This window comes from Oncorhynchus gorbuscha, linkage group LG26, assembly GCF_021184085.1.
Source record: "Oncorhynchus gorbuscha isolate QuinsamMale2020 ecotype Even-year linkage group LG26, OgorEven_v1.0, whole genome shotgun sequence".
Classification (NCBI taxonomy): Eukaryota; Metazoa; Chordata; class Actinopteri; order Salmoniformes; family Salmonidae; genus Oncorhynchus; species Oncorhynchus gorbuscha.
The window spans coordinates 6,939,476-6,954,837 of record NC_060198.1 but is presented as its reverse complement, the minus strand read 5'-3'; the positions used below and the strand labels follow the sequence as shown (position 1 = coordinate 6,954,837).

At 41.2% G+C, this 15,362-nt stretch overlaps 2 protein-coding genes across 4 annotated transcripts in view; one reads left to right on the top strand and one right to left on the bottom strand.

Moving 5' to 3' along the window:
- Nucleotides 1-184: 184 nt before the first annotated feature.
- On the bottom strand, nucleotides 185-7,249 carry LOC124015050 (centromere protein K-like). 3 transcript variants are annotated; one of them, XM_046329941.1, is made up of 11 exons: nucleotides 6,564-7,249; nucleotides 5,952-5,993; nucleotides 5,719-5,856; nucleotides 5,558-5,614; nucleotides 5,383-5,446; nucleotides 5,213-5,259; nucleotides 1,859-1,941; nucleotides 1,661-1,759; nucleotides 1,290-1,425; nucleotides 1,036-1,089; nucleotides 185-734 (listed from the first exon to the last, which is right to left on the bottom strand). In XM_046329941.1, the coding sequence occupies exons 1-11, from the start codon at nucleotides 6,564-6,566 to the stop codon at nucleotides 579-581; spliced, it is 879 nt and encodes a 292-aa protein (XP_046185897.1). In that variant the 5' UTR covers nucleotides 6,567-7,249; the 3' UTR covers nucleotides 185-578. The 3 variants fall into 3 exon arrangements, with proteins under 3 accessions (XP_046185897.1, XP_046185898.1, XP_046185899.1); XM_046329942.1 differs by having other exon boundaries at nucleotides 5,961-5,993; nucleotides 6,564-7,246; XM_046329943.1 differs by lacking the exons at nucleotides 5,213-5,259; nucleotides 5,383-5,446; nucleotides 5,558-5,614; ... (1 more) ...; nucleotides 5,952-5,993; nucleotides 6,564-7,249 and adding an exon at nucleotides 2,543-2,916.
- Nucleotides 7,250-10,344: 3,095 nt separating this feature from the next.
- The window catches only part of LOC124016427, a 549,380-nt gene continuing 544,362 nt past the window's right edge, over nucleotides 10,345-15,362 (top strand). The window contains exons 1-4 of the mRNA XM_046331987.1: nucleotides 10,345-10,360; nucleotides 10,699-11,031; nucleotides 11,081-11,331; nucleotides 11,516-11,584. Coding sequence (XP_046187943.1) covers nucleotides 10,345-10,360; nucleotides 10,699-11,031; nucleotides 11,081-11,331; nucleotides 11,516-11,584 — 669 coding nt within the window. The remainder of the gene's footprint in view (nucleotides 10,361-10,698; nucleotides 11,032-11,080; nucleotides 11,332-11,515; nucleotides 11,585-15,362) is intronic.

Here is a 15,362-nt window from a genome sequence, read left to right as displayed (position 1 = left end):
ATTTTTCAATGTTTAAAATGTTGTTGGTACAGATTACCCGTCCTTGAGAATTTCTGTATTTACAAAAATATTATACAGGTTCTTATGTACTGCTGTGAATCAAGTACTGATGTATCAAGATGTTTTCTGTTCTTCAGTTTAGAACAAAGTGCTACAGTGAATAACGAATGTCTGTATATTTTGTTGATTTTTCCTTTTATTAAGAACAAATCTGGCATACATGGAAATATATACATAACAATGTAAGGTTTCACCGGAGTATGCAAATTGTGTTCCAGTAGCCAGAGAGAGCAACATAAATATCTATGTAACATGTTTAAAAAAACATTAAAAAAGGTTAACCTATTGTGAAACATACAGGAAATAACACGACAAACCAGTGACCCATCAAGCCACTATCGCAATACATACTCATGATATTACCATACACCTAGCCTGGTGCCAGACCTGATTGTACTGTATAACCAACGCTTATGATCGATGGCATGACAATGAGACGGCAAGACAGCACAAACATCTGGGACCAGGCTGCTATACACGCTGACAAAACTAGAACCAAGATGTCTGACCAGTTACTGTTAATAAAAGGTTTCCAGGCGGATCTTGAAACAGTCCTCTGGGTGTCTCTGTGCAATGCCGTGGCGCAGCAGCATCTCTGTGTACGGGGGCCAGAACGTCTCGTCTATCGATACGTAGGGATCGTGAGGCGTCTCCAGAGTCGTGTTCATCAGCAGCTGCACATTTTAACAATGGAAGATAAGGTTTAAGGTAAGGGTTTAAAGTTATTACTTATGTTGTTGTTCAATTGGAGCAAGTGGTGAGTAGGGATGTTATGTCATTTGTTGTTCTGTGATCAAGTTGATCTACATTAAAGATGTGAGGGTAATGTAAGTGTAAAATATAGTCATAGGGTCATAAAAAGCTAGACTATAAAGCTGCTACTGGTTCAGGCATGTAGTAATAAAGTAATACAAAATTGAACCAGAGCACCGGGTTGAATAATAAAACAAACAATGCATACGAACAGAGACTTACCTCCAGGACTTCATTGAGTGAAATTAGATTCTCGTTCAGCTCTTGAGGAATGTTCTGAAAACAGAAACAAAAACGATACCATCAAGGCTGGTCCCAGATCTGTTTGTGCTCTCTTGCCCAACACATAAAAAGTTAGCTACACAGCACAAACAGATCTGAGACCAAGCTAGATGCAACCGTAAAAAAAAACACAATGTGTGACCATTGAGGAACCCCTTCATCAGAGCCACATAATACATCACTAAGACCGCCACCTTTTCCTTCTTGTCAGCGTTGGTCTCCTGTGTAGGAAGTGGGAAGTGCTCCGCCAGTACGTCTGCCAGGGTCTCCATCAGTCTGTTCTGGTAATCCTTCATCTTCTGGATCTTCTTCTTGGTGTCCTGCAACACACTGAACAGCAACAGCAATACTTCCATATTAAACTGAGGATAGTTGTCAATGTGTTGGTTTGTGTGTCATTTTCTATTATTCAGGATTATATTCATAGGCAGGAAACCGAAGAAAACGCTCCAAAACAGGGAGGTAAAATCTGTTCAATAAAAAAAAAAAAATGTTTTTGTTTAGCCTTGTAAAAATGTAATTTACAGTGTGCCCGAACAAACGTGACCCAGTTGTTGTACCTTACCTGTGTTCTGATAACCTTTCGTTTTCCAGTCGCTGTTTGACCACAAGTTCAGTGCCTGCCCTCAACACTTCCTTCTTTTCCTCCAACCACTTCTGTTCACTGAAACAGGAACACAGATGTATACTGTCAAATCTACTGTCTCAATGTCAACATTCAAAGGGTTGGAGATTTAGAATAACAATCACATTCAAATAAAACCTTTTTAAAGTCTCTCTCAGTGTGTCTCTCTTGGCTTGAGAGCAAGAGAGGACCAACTCCAGTTGTGAATTCAGCTTTTGTAACTGTGGAAGTAGGAAAGAAAAGTTTAAAAAAAAGTTAAACATGAATATGTTTACTTTTCATAAGCATAAGGCTCTGTATAACTATAAAATAGCTGATATCTGAAATGTGTACAGAACCAGTCAAAAGTTGACACCGACTGATTCAAGGGTTCTTCTTTATTTTACTATTTTCTACATTGTAGAATAATAGTGAAGGCATCAGAACTATGAAATAGCACATGTGGAATCATGTGGTAACCAAAAAAGGAATCATGCAGTAACCAAAAAAAAAAGTGGTAAACAAATCAAAATATATTTTAATATTTGAGATTCTTCAAAGTAGCCACCCTTCGCCTTAATGACAGCTTTGCACACTTTTGGTATTCTCTCAAAAAGCTTCATGAGGTAGTCACCTAGAAATGCATTTCAATTAACAGGTGTGGCTTGTTAAAAAGTTGTTTTTTTCTTCATGCATTTGAAGAACATGGCTGAGGTTTTACATTATCCCAATCAATTGTGCTGTTTTGTTAGTTTTTTTGCAAATTATTTTGTACATAATGTTGCTGCTACCGTCTCTTATAACCAAAAATAACTTCTGGACATCAGAACAGCAATTACTCACCGCGGACTGGAAGAAACTTTTTCCTTTAACGAGTCCGACGAGAAGCATATACTGCTTCACTGGAACAGGCCCAGATCCCTGTAATTTGCTTGAAGAAAAGACGCAGGAAAAGGGGCCACAGATCGGGCAGCCTTCTGGGAATCCGTAGGTGAGCAAGTAAACTTCCACTGCCATCCGTTCTTTTTGCATGCGATAATTGGAAAAATAAAATTGATGACCTACGATTAAGATTATCCTACCAACGGGACATTAACTTTAATATCTTACGCTTAACCGAGATGTGGCTGAACGATGATACAGATAATATAGAGCTGGCAAGATTTTCCATGCACCAGCAGAACAGAGAAGCTACGTCTGGTAAGACGAGGGGTGGGGGCGTGTCTATTCGTCAAGAACAGCTGGTGCGCGAAGTCTAATATTAAAGAAGTCTCGAGGTATTGCTCGCGAGGTAGAGTACCTTATGATAAGCTGTAGACCACACTATCTACCAAGAGAGTTCTCATCTATATTATTCGTAGACGTCTATTTACCACCACATAACGAAGATGGCACTAAGATCGCTCTCAACCAACTATGGCCATAAGTGAAGAAAATCCTCACCAAGAAGCGGCACTCCTAGTGGCCGGGACTTTAATGCAGTCAAACTTAAATCAGTTTCACCAAATTTTTACCAGCATGTCACACATGTGCAACCAGAGAAACAAATTCCTAGATCACCTTTACTCCACACAGAGATGCATAAAGCTCTCCCCCACCCTCCATTTGGCAAATCTGACCATAATTCTATCCTCCTGATTCCTGCTTATAAGCAAAAACTAAAGCAGGAAGTACAGTGACTCGCTCAATAGGGAAGTGGTCAAATGACACAGATGCAACATTAGAGGACTGTTTTGCTAGCACAGACTGGAATATGTTCCGTGATTCATCCAATGGCATCGGAGTACACCACCTCAGTCACTGGCTTCATCAATAAGTGCATTGACTAAAGGCTAGAGCTGCCGCTTTCAAGGAGCAGGAGACTATACGGATGCTTATAGGAAATCCTGCTATGCCCTCCGACGAACCATCAAATAAGCGTCGGAAGCGACGCAAGATTAAAAACTACTACACCAGATCTGACGACCGTCAGATGTGGCAGGGCTTGAAAACTATTACGGACTACAAAGGGAAACCCAGATGCGAGTTGCCCAGCGACGCGAGCCTACCAGACGAGCTAAATGCCTTTATGCTCGCTTTGAGGCAAGCAACACTGAAGCATGCACGAGAGCACCAGCTGGTCTGGATCTCGGTAGCCGATGTGAACAAGATTCACAAAGCCGCTGGGCCAGACGGATTACCAGGACGTGAGTGCTACGGGTCGGAAGTCATTTAGGCAGGTTACCTTATTGTCCTTGGGCACAGGCACTATGGTGGTCTACTTAAAACATGTTGGTATTACAGACTCGGACAAGGAAAGGTTGAACATGTCAGTGAAGACACTTGCTAGTTGGTCAGCGCATGCTTGGACTACACATCTTGGTAATCCGCCTTGTGAATGTTGACCTGTTTAAAGGTCTTACTCACATCGGCTGCGGAGAGTGATCGCACAGTCGTCCAGAACAGCTGATGCTCTCATGCATGTTCCAGTGTTACTTGCCTCTAAGCAAGCATAGAAGTTATTTAGAGCGTCTGGTAGGCTCGTGTCACTGGGCAGCTCTCGGCTGTGCTTCCCTTTTGTAGTCTATTTTTTTTATTTTTTATTTTACCTTTATTTTACTAGGCAAGTCAGTTAAGAACATATTCTTATTTTCAATGACGGCCTAGGAACAGTGGGTTAACTGCCTGTTCAGGGGCAGAACGACAGATTTGTACCTTGTCAGCTCGGGGATTTGAACTTGCAACCTTTTGGTTACTAGTCCAAAGCTCTAACCACTAGGCTACCCTAGTTTGCAAGCCCTGCCACATCTGACAGGCGTCGGAGCCGGTGTAGTACGATTCGATCTAAGTCCTGTATTGATGCTTTGCCTGTTTGATGGTTTGTCGGTGGGCATAGAGGGATTTCTTATAAGCTTCCAGGTTAGAGTCACACTTCTTGAAAGCGGCAGCTCTACCCTTTAGCTCAGTGCGAATGTTGCCTTCTAGTTGGGGTATGCACGTACAGTCACTGTGGGGACGACGTCCTCTAGGCACTTATTGATAACTGATGTGGTGTACTCCTCAATACCATCGGAAGAATCCCGGAACATATTCCAGTCTGTGCTAGCAAAACAGAAGACCTGGCCTTCACAATCACCCGACCTCAATCCAATTGAGATGGTTTGGGATGAGTTGAAGGAAAAGCAGCCAACAAGTGCTCAGCATATTTGGGAACTCATTCAAGACTGTCAGAAAATAATTCCAGGTGACTACCTCATGAAGCTTGTTGAGAAAATGGCAAGTGTGCAATGCTGTCATCAAGGCAAAAGGGTGGCTACTTTGAAGAATCTCAAATATAACTTTTTTGATTTAACACTTTTTCATAGTTTTGATTTATTCACATTCTACGATGTAGAAAATATTAAAAAATAAAGAAAAACACTTGAATGAATAGGTGTCCAAATTTGACTGGTACTGTATATTAAAAGGTAACTGCATATAAATATTTTTACACAGAAATGGTGTATATTTTCCAACATCTACATGTGAATTTACCTCCTCTGCTCCAACGACGAGTAACACCTCTGGATTTGTGGACAACACTATGGATAGAAAGTAAACCACATTCTGATGGTACATATCATGCTTATGTCTCAGTCATACAGTATAAGTACAATCAATTAGTTATAAAGGAATGATGTTCAGAGTAGAAACCAGACACTCACGTTCTGGCCGTCTTGTCTGCCACTGCTTCAGCTCAGCTGCTACAGCCGTCAATCTATTCACAGACTGTTGGACATAACAGATATGCAGCAGATAAGGCAAGATCATGTAAAAAGTTCATGCATCACGCATACTAATGGTTTCATTCAGCTATAGGGAAATAGGGACATCTCTGACCTGTTCTTGAGGGTTTTCATCAGAGTCAGGCTCTGCGAGAATGATCTCGTTCTGAAGCTGAAAAACAAGCAGAATATTACATTTGAACTTTAACACAATAACATCACATCATCCAAAGTTGTCTGTGCAGGACCGAGCTGTCATCGTAAACAGATCAGTACCATCTCTAGCTGGGCAAACTGCTCTTCACACTCGTTAAACAGTTGTGCCTGTGCAGCTTCCGAGCACTCAGTGTAAAAGGGAATGGCAGGTGGTGCTGGAGTATCCTGGACTTCTGACTCTGTGTCCAGTGGCTGTTCCTGTGACAAAAATGTCAGAATTATTAAGACATGCATGTTGAATGGATAGCTTATTATAATTTCAGTAAAGCTTACGAAGGCTCATATTTGGCTACCTTACTTACATTCTCCTGTTGCAACGTTACCTCATTCGAACTCTGAAAACATGGAATTCACAATATTGTTATCAACAAATGTGTAACTACCGAGCTCTGGTCCACGCCCATGCATTGCGTTGCATTGGATCTGCAGTCTATAGCGTGGACCAGTGAGTATGGCGGAACATTTTCAAAAGTCGTTTGAGTCATGTTTTTTTTTGGGGGGGGGAATACACCAGGCGCACACAAAGAAATGTTCGTCAGCACTCTACCAACATCTTTACTTTGGTGAGTTAAGAAAATACCTTGAAGTCAGATTAAGTTAGCGAGATTTGTAAATTAGCCAGCTTCCTCATCAATTCTAGTAAAAATGTCAGACATAGTATTTTTTTTTACATAAAAGCAGGATGTAACGTTACTCTTGGAAGAAACATTACAGTTCATAGCTAGCTACCAAAACCTCAAAAACAAGCAAACGAACGTCAGCTAGCTAGCAAACGTTAGCAGTGAAAAATATTAGCATATCCGACTAAAAACAAGTTAACGTTATATCATTAACGTCACAAATAGAAACATTCATCAATTGTAAACCGACTATTTTTCACTTTGTCAAACAACGTATCCACCTACCATATTTGAAATAGTTAGCTGGCTTATTTTCTTAAAACGTATAAATATTTCACTATATCATACAGTCACAGATAAATGATATACAGACGTCAACTTCACGGCTAGCTCCTTTTCAAAATACCGCCAGTATTGATGACGTACATATGGGCGGAAGTACTTCGTTTGAGAGCGTTAGGTTTGCGTACTGATACGCATATCACCGAGAACGGCGCAATCGTGTGCGACTGCATCCCGCATTCGAGCCCCCATTAGTTATTAGTTTAGTTATTAGTTATTGCATGAACGCAGTTGCACCCTTCTCAAATTAGGGCTCGTGGGGAATTTAAATCTTGAGCGATGCTTGTCAGCTAGCACTGTTTTACAGACTGCCTGCCGCCCCCAAGACCAGAGGAAATCGCAGCAGGGCTGCTTTGCAAGCGCGTCTTGGCCTCCACTACTACATCTACATCACCCGGTGTCAAGGGAGGCGAAGAAGATCTTTAGGTGCCTCAGCCACCCGAGACTCGGCATATTCACTCATATCCCCATAAAAATAAATGTTGGAAGACTGGACGATGTGACTGGCTTCAACCCCTGCAGTAGTTCTTCGGCATGTAGGGATTCCTGTAAAAAAAGTGACCGTATTCAGCAGCTCTGAAACTGGTAAACAATACACTATCAAATAGTTCCTCACGTGCAGCTCATCTAATGTTTTAAACCTGATCTCTTGTCCGTGTAATATAGTGGGCAAAACCAGTAGACTGATAAGAACGTTTATTATAGTACTAAAGAGTGCTGTAAGGAGAAATGACCCCAAATCCCCTATTGCAAATCATTTTAATGAGGCCGGAGTTGTCCCGAAAATCTCCCCACTGCCAGACCATTTTTTTTTAAAATTCCCTTAATTTTGTGGCTAGAGTCAAATACTTTCTGTGACACTCATCAGAGTCAAATACCTTCTAGAACAAACTCCACGTCCGGATAGGCAACCGAAATGAATAATTAATGTATGTGTGTTATTAAACAGAGGAGGAAGTAAAATGTGTGCAAGCAATACACATTTCAGAACAATTATGGCTGAATTATTATCCTTACACTTTCCAAAATACGAGTCGAATAAGACATGGGAGAGATGAAGAATTTTGTCAAAGAGATTTATTTATAGACTAATACAAAATCAGTAGCGTATTTCGGTACGGGCGGCATCTTACCGGGGCGCGCGCCCAGGGCGCCATACAAGCTAGAACCGCCACAAACACTTGAAACACATAGCCAAACCGCAAACTGCAGACAAAAATGCTTTCTGTTACTAAGATCAGTGAAATGTAGGCTAAAATGACAATGGAGTGAAGAGCAGAAATCTCTACTAGCAAGCAACTCGCAGCAATGAAGAACGCGAAGGGGGAGAGAATTCTGTCGGGGGAGATTTTCGGCACAACACCTGTCACCCGGTCTCATCCATGTCCTGTTCTATACAGCAGATAAACCGTTCACGTAGTGGTGGTAATCTTGAACGTAGTCTTCTACCGACAGAATGCAGGTGGATAGTATATTTAAAAACTCTCCATCCATCAGGCATAAATTAAACATTGTTTTATTGAAGTGTTTTCTGTAAATGGTAAATTGCCTGTTTTGGTGTTCTGTTTTTCTTGTCTAGTGGTATTTCTAGCTCCCTTACAATCCTGTGTTATTTGTTCTGAGGAAATGTTCACATGATATATGTAAAAGCAATAATTTATGAATCCTAGAGGAAGACCTGGTTCAGTCTACTTTCCAACAGACACTGGGAGACAAATGATCCTTTCAGCAGGACACTAACCTAAAACACAAGGCCATATATACACTGGAGTTGCTAACCAAGATGACATTGAATGTTCCTGAGTGGCCTAGTTACAGTTTTGACTTGAAATCTTCTCGAAAATCTAGGGCAAGGCTTGAAAATGTCTGTCTAGCAATGATCAACAACCAACTTGACAGAGCTTGATACATTTATCAAAGCTCTTAGAGTTAGCCAGAAAGACTTATAGCTGTAATCACTGGCAACGGGGATTCTTACATGTTTTGACTCGGGTTTGAATACTTATCTAATCAAGATATATTAGTGTTTTATTTCCATTAATAAAACATATTTTTACAAATCTTCCACATTATTTTGCGTAGATTGTTGACAAACATTGACAATTACAACCATTTATTTATTTTACCTTTATTTTAACTAGGCAAGTCAGTTAAGAACAAATTCTTATTTTCAATGACGGCCTAGGAACAGAACTGCCTGTGCAGAACGACAGATTTGTACCTTGTCAGCTCAAGGGTTCGAACTTGCAACCATTCGGGTTGCTAGTACACTGCTCTAACCACTAGGCTACCCTGCCGCCCCATTTTAATCCCACTTTGTAACACAACAAAAGGTGGAAAAAGTTAAGGGGTGTGAATACTTTCTGAAGGCACTGCATGTGAGAATGTTGTTTATTGTGTGTCTTTGGAAACTCCAAGCGGTCTGTCATGTGCCTTTTACTCAGGAGTGGCTTCTGTCTGGCAACCCTACCATAAAGGCCTAATTGGTGGAGTGCTGTAGAGGTGGTTGTCCTTCTGGAAGGTTCTCCATTTGTATTTGTAAGTCGCTCTGGATAAGAGCGTCTGCTAAATGACTTAAATGTAAATGTTCTCCCATCTCCACAGAGAAACTCTGGAGCTCTGTCAGAGTGACCATTGGGTTCCTGGTCACCTCCCTGACCAAGGCTGTTCTCCCCCAATTACTCAGTTTGGCTGGGCAGCCAGCTCTTGGAAGAGTCTTGGTGGTTCCAAACTTCTTCCGTTTAAGATTGATGGAGGCCATCGTGTTCTTCGGGACCTTCAATGCTGCAGACATTTTTTGGTACCCTTCCCCAGATCTGTGCCTCGACACAATCTTGTCTCAGAGCTCTACGGACAATTCCTTCGACCTCGTGGCTTGGTTTTTGCTCTGACATGCACTGTCAACTGTGTGACCTTATATAGACAGGTGTGTGCCTTTCCAAATCATGTCCAATTAATTGATTTGATCACAGGTGGACTCCAGTCAAGTTGTAGAAACAAGGATGATCAATGGAAACAGGATGCACCTGAGTTCAATTTTGAGTCTCATAGCAAAGGGTCTGAAGATAAGTGAGGTATTTATATTTTATTTTAAAATTGCAAACAAAGTGTTTTCACTTTGTTATTATGGGGTATTGTGTGTAGATTGATCAGGGGAAAAATGAATTGAATCCATTTTAGAATAAGGCTGTAACGTAACAAAATGGAAAAGGGGAAGGGGTCTGAATACTTTTGGAATGGACTGGGGCACGCATCTAGGTGCCGCTTTTATGCATGGTTGCAGTAATGCATAAACATTAAATACTGGATAATCAATTTAAAATGAATAAATTATGAGGTCTTCTTTGCATATTGTTTATGGCCAGAGTGTGTTGTCAACAGAATGTAATTTCCATTCCGATTCCAAACACTGCATCATGCCATTCTGTGTAAAGAATACCATCTCAATGCGACCGAGATTGTCACAATGCTGACGCATCACATGGAACTACAGAACACAAGAGAAGTTCAGAAATGTCAAGAATTCAACAGTTCTTGACTGACAAACAATGAGAGAGACAGCATTATTATGGCAAGCTTTTCATTCATCCTCCCTGAAGACAGACATTGTTCCATTAAGGACAACGAAGTCAATTCAGGTAGGAACAATTAAATGAATTTACATCTTGAAACTTCAATATTAATCATTAGTTGAAAGGAAATATGAAATAAAATGTAGGTTAAGATGACTTGGGGCATGTGTTAGTTATCAAGCAATGTAACTATGCAAAATTAAGTTATAAACTTAAGCGATGTCCAATTACCTCTCCTTTGTACCAAAGTGTGCATTTGTTCACTTCACTGATTTCAAAGGAAATTACTGGTATAATAAATATAGTTAGACTCCCACTAGCCCATGACTCCACTAATCCAATGTTTTAGATTTGTGGGAAGTAGTGAATAAGTACACACTTCAGGAGAAATTAGATATTATTGGGACACACTTGTACTTTACCTTTAGTGAAAATGAGAATATTCCTTGTTTATAATACAACAAATCTGTTGTGTTTACTCTGTGTTACCATATCGTTTCTTTCAGGGTGGATCTCAACGGTGACCCAACTCAACTCCCTTGACGGTCCAGAGTCAAAGAGTCAGAACGTCCATCTGAGCTTTCCAGAGTTACTTGGAGACAAGTACCACGACGAGAATGCCATCGACAGCTCTCTGCTCTGGACTGTTGGGTACACCCCCTACATTCCCCCAGCTCTGAAAGGAAGAAGCTTCCCCTCTGTCAAGAGCTTCTTCCTGGATGAGTGGGAGCCACTGACACTCCTGCAGACTCCTCAGGTTCTGTCCACCAGTGTTTCCATCGAGGAAGACAACCTGATCCAGTCTGCTGCAGGCCTAGTGTCTCAGGTTCTGTCCACCAGTGTTGCCATCGTGGAGAATGACCTGATCCAGTCTGCTGCTGCCACCAGTGTTGCCAGGACTGATCCAGTCTGCTGCAGGCCTAGTGTCTCAGGTTCTGTCCACCAGTGTTGCCATCGTGGAGAATGACCTGATCCAGTCTGCTGCAGGACTAGTGTCTCTGGTTCTGTCCACCAGTGTTGCCATCGTGGAGAATGACCTGATCCAGTCTGCTGCAGGCCTAGTGTCTCTGGTTCTGTCCACCAGTGTTGCCATCGTGGAGAATGACCTGATCCAGTCTGCTGCAGGCCTAGTGTCTCAGGTTCTGTCCACCAGTGTTGCATCGTGGAGAATTGCCAGTCTGAGGCCTAAGACAGTGTTGCCACCCTGATCCAGTCTGCTGCAGGCCTAGTGTCTCAGGTTCTGTCCACCAGTGTTGTCATCCAGTCTGGCAGGCCTAGAATGTTGCCATCCTGATCCAGTCTGCTGCAGGCCTAGTGTCTCAGGTTCTGTCCACCAGTGTTACCATCGTGGAAAATGACCTGATCCAGTCTGCTGCAGGCCTAGTGTCTCAGGTTCTGTCCATGTTGCAGTGTTCTGCTGCAGGCCTCGGTTCTGTCCACCAGTGTTGATCGTGGAGACCTGATCCAGTCTGCTGCAGGCCTGTCTCAGGTTCTGTCCAGTGTTTCTGCTGATCCAGGCCTAGTGTCTCAGGTTCTGTCCACCAGTGTTGTCATCGTGGAGAATGACCTGATCCAGTCTGCTGCAGGCCTAGTGTCTCAGGTTCTGTCCACCAGTGTTGTCATCGTGGAGAAAGACCTGATCCATTCTGCTACAAACCTAATGTCTCAGGATAATGACTCCACACTGAGGGACTCCAACCAACCTGTGATCCGCGTGAGAAGAGAAGTAGACTTACCATCACTATTTCTATGGTTTCAACCAAGAGTTGCCTTGTTGCTTTACATGAAGTTGATGCCAGTGCTACAAGCCTGGAGCAATCTGGTGAGAAAATGTCTACCTCTACCACTGATGTCAACGACATCTCAACTGCTGCTGCCAAGAAGAAGAAGGGGTGTGGATTATTCTCATCTCTCTGGAGACCTTTCAGGGGGAAGAACAAGAAGCCTGGAAGTAATAACACATACGGTTATACTCTGTTGTACTCTTATACTTATCAACTGTTTTGGTATTGATATCCAGTGTTAATGCATTTTATTTATTTTGTCTCTATTTTCCATCTTTCCTTTCTTTAGGCTAAAGTGGCTTTCAAGAAGTAGGACATCTAGGTGAGGACATTCACTGCTGAAGGCACCCACAATGATGCTTCTGTTTCACCCCCCACCACCATCACACCGCCAAGCTATACATTTTTATAGTCAGTAAACATTTTTGTGTTGCATTTGAATGTGTTTGGAATCTTAATTGAAACCAAAAAAACACCTCTAATGAGAGTAATGTTCATAGTCATGTTACACGTATGGATTTATCACCAAATGTCATAGAATACAACCACAAATGCAGGGGTTTAGCAGTTCAACATCAGTACTTGTCAATTAATCACTGATTCTTTCAACTCAGAATTGAGAAAACTGGGGCAAAGATGGAAGAAAACTGTGTCTTTTAGAAGCATGTTAGTCGCTCTGGATAGAAGTGTCTGCTAAATCACTCAAATGTAAGTGTAACAATGTGGAAAGATTGAAAACAACCATTTACATTCTGTTACAATATAACTACAATCACTTGTCAGCACCATTTTGTATTTATTATTACATGCATTCTTGCTCGTAACCTCTAGATGGAGCAAGCAAAGTTATGATGATTCACCCTCCTAATTACGCTTTTATTAGCGGTTGGATGTGAGGGCATGCTCATATTAGGAATTCCTGTAGGAGTTCCTACCCTATCCCGTGAATAAGCATGCTATTTTTATATTTCATGAGTTGACTACGGCAGGGGGTCTCAAAGTGGGGTCTGCATGGGGTCCATGGTCAGGCTAAATATAAATAATCATTCATTTTTTAAAGTAAATATTAGCAACATAGCTAAACAGATTCAACTGATTTTGGCCAAGGGATCTGGATCTGTGAAATTAGTTTAGAGTGTGTAATACAATGCAATATTATTCATCCACAAATTACGTTATTAACCCTGGGCAACATGGGCCTGGGAGGCTCAGCGGTACACTGGTATCCACAGTACACCAGCATTATAGATTTTTCAACTAAATACTTATTGTATATATATTATTATTATTTGTTTACATAAAAGCACTGTAATGTAAACTTTAAAAGTGCATAATTTTCTCTCTGATAACAAGAGGGCCTGAAGTGCTTGAGACTTAGTTCATCCGGCCATGCCCTGCCAAAGTCATAGTAAAACTCCTTGTATGCTTTTAAAAAGTTGTTTTCTGATTACAAGGGGGTCCCTCGTGAATTTGCTATCAGAAAAGGGGTCCCCAGTCACATAAAGTTTGAGAACCCCTGGTCTACGGCCCTGAGAGCCTCCAACCAACCTGATTTCCATGTGGGTGATGCTTCAACCAAGAGAAAGAGAATTACCATTACTATTGATGCTACCAGCCTGGATCAGTCTGCAGAGATGTCTACCTCTAACACTGATGACAACATAATGTCTTCACCTGACACCAAGCAGAAGAAATATAGAACCGGATTCTTCACAGCTCTCCAGAGTTTTTAGAAGGAAGAACAAGAAGGCTGTCAGTAATACTCATACTATCATACTCTGTAATATTGTTCATCATTAAACTAGGTTGATACTAATATCCCGGGCTAATATGTGTTTTCAGAGCTTTTTCTCTATTTTCTATCTTTCATTTTTACCGGCTAAAGTGGCTTCCATGAAAGTGGGAAACATCCAGAAGGATGAGAACATCACCTCTCGATGCTCGCGGCTGCTGTTTCTCCCCCCCATCCCTCCTTTCACTCTACCCCCCCCCACCACCTGTTTTATCTTCAGTAAATGTCTTGTTTTGCTATTTCAGTTTGAATGTGTTTTATTTATCATTGAAACCACAGTCAATTTCGAACGAGGGTCATACTGCGACTCTCTTCATTTAGGAATCTCTAAATCTATAATTGTTCAGTTATAGACCTACGTTGATATCACAGTCACATTCTAGCCTACAGTGATAACAATATTGTCAAGGGGAAAGTGAACAGTATAGACATACAGGTACAGTGCCTTGCGAAAGTATTCGGCCCCCTTGAACTTTGCGACCTTTTGCCACATTTCAGGCTTCAAACATAAAGATATAAAACTGTAAGAATCAACAACAAGTGGAACACAATCATGAAGTGGAACGACATTTATTGGATATTTCTAACTTTTTTAACAAATCAAAAACTGAAAAATTGGGCGTGCAAAATTATTACTTTTCCTTTTTTGATTTTTTTGAAACAAGTTATTTTTTCATTTCAATTCACCAATTTAGACTATTTTGTTTATGTCCATTACATGAATCCAAATAAAAATCTATTTAAATTACAGCAATGCAAAAAAATAGGAAAAACGCCAAGGGGATGAATACTTTTGCAAGGCACTGTATGACCACTCTGAGATGCTTGATAGAATCCGACCACTAGGTGGCAGTGGCACCATACTTACAGGAGTAGAGAAACTTCCAAGTTATATAGGAGAGCTTTTGGGCGAGCGAGTGAGTGTATTTAACCAGAAGATGGCAGCCTTTGGAAATGTGTATCTTTTTTACTAATCTAATTCAACCCATCAGACGTCATACATTACATTTTCACATGAAACCTCTCTCAGAACGAGGAACAGCCTCAAGACACGCTCGCGCGCGCACACACACATATATATATATATAAAATATAGGCCTACTGTATTTGAAATGTCTTTATTATTTTGGAACTTTTGTGAGTCTAATGAATACTGTATACTGTTTATTATCTATTTAACTTGCTTTGGCAATGTAAACATATGTTTACCATGCCAATAAAGCCCCATCAATTGAAATTGAAATTGAATTGAGAGAGAGGGGGAGAATGAGAGAGCAAGAGAGCAAGAGATAGGGAAATTAGGTTTTGTGTGGTGGTAAAACTCCCGGTTTAAATCGGTGACATTTTGACTTCATCCTTAAGTTCTGTCTGCTCAGCGGTGTGCCGTCAGAAAACTGGACGGGCAATTTCTGTTTGCTGGAAATAGCTAAGCTAACTCGTTCTGCGTCTTTGGTTTTAATGCAGTGCAGGCAACTCAGCGGCAGCAGAGGAGAGAAGATATTTCCAAGGTTTGGGTATATATTTTTTACCAAGCCTATATGCTCCCTTCCCAAATCACATGCCTCGTGCGAATGATCAACTACAATTTGATTAA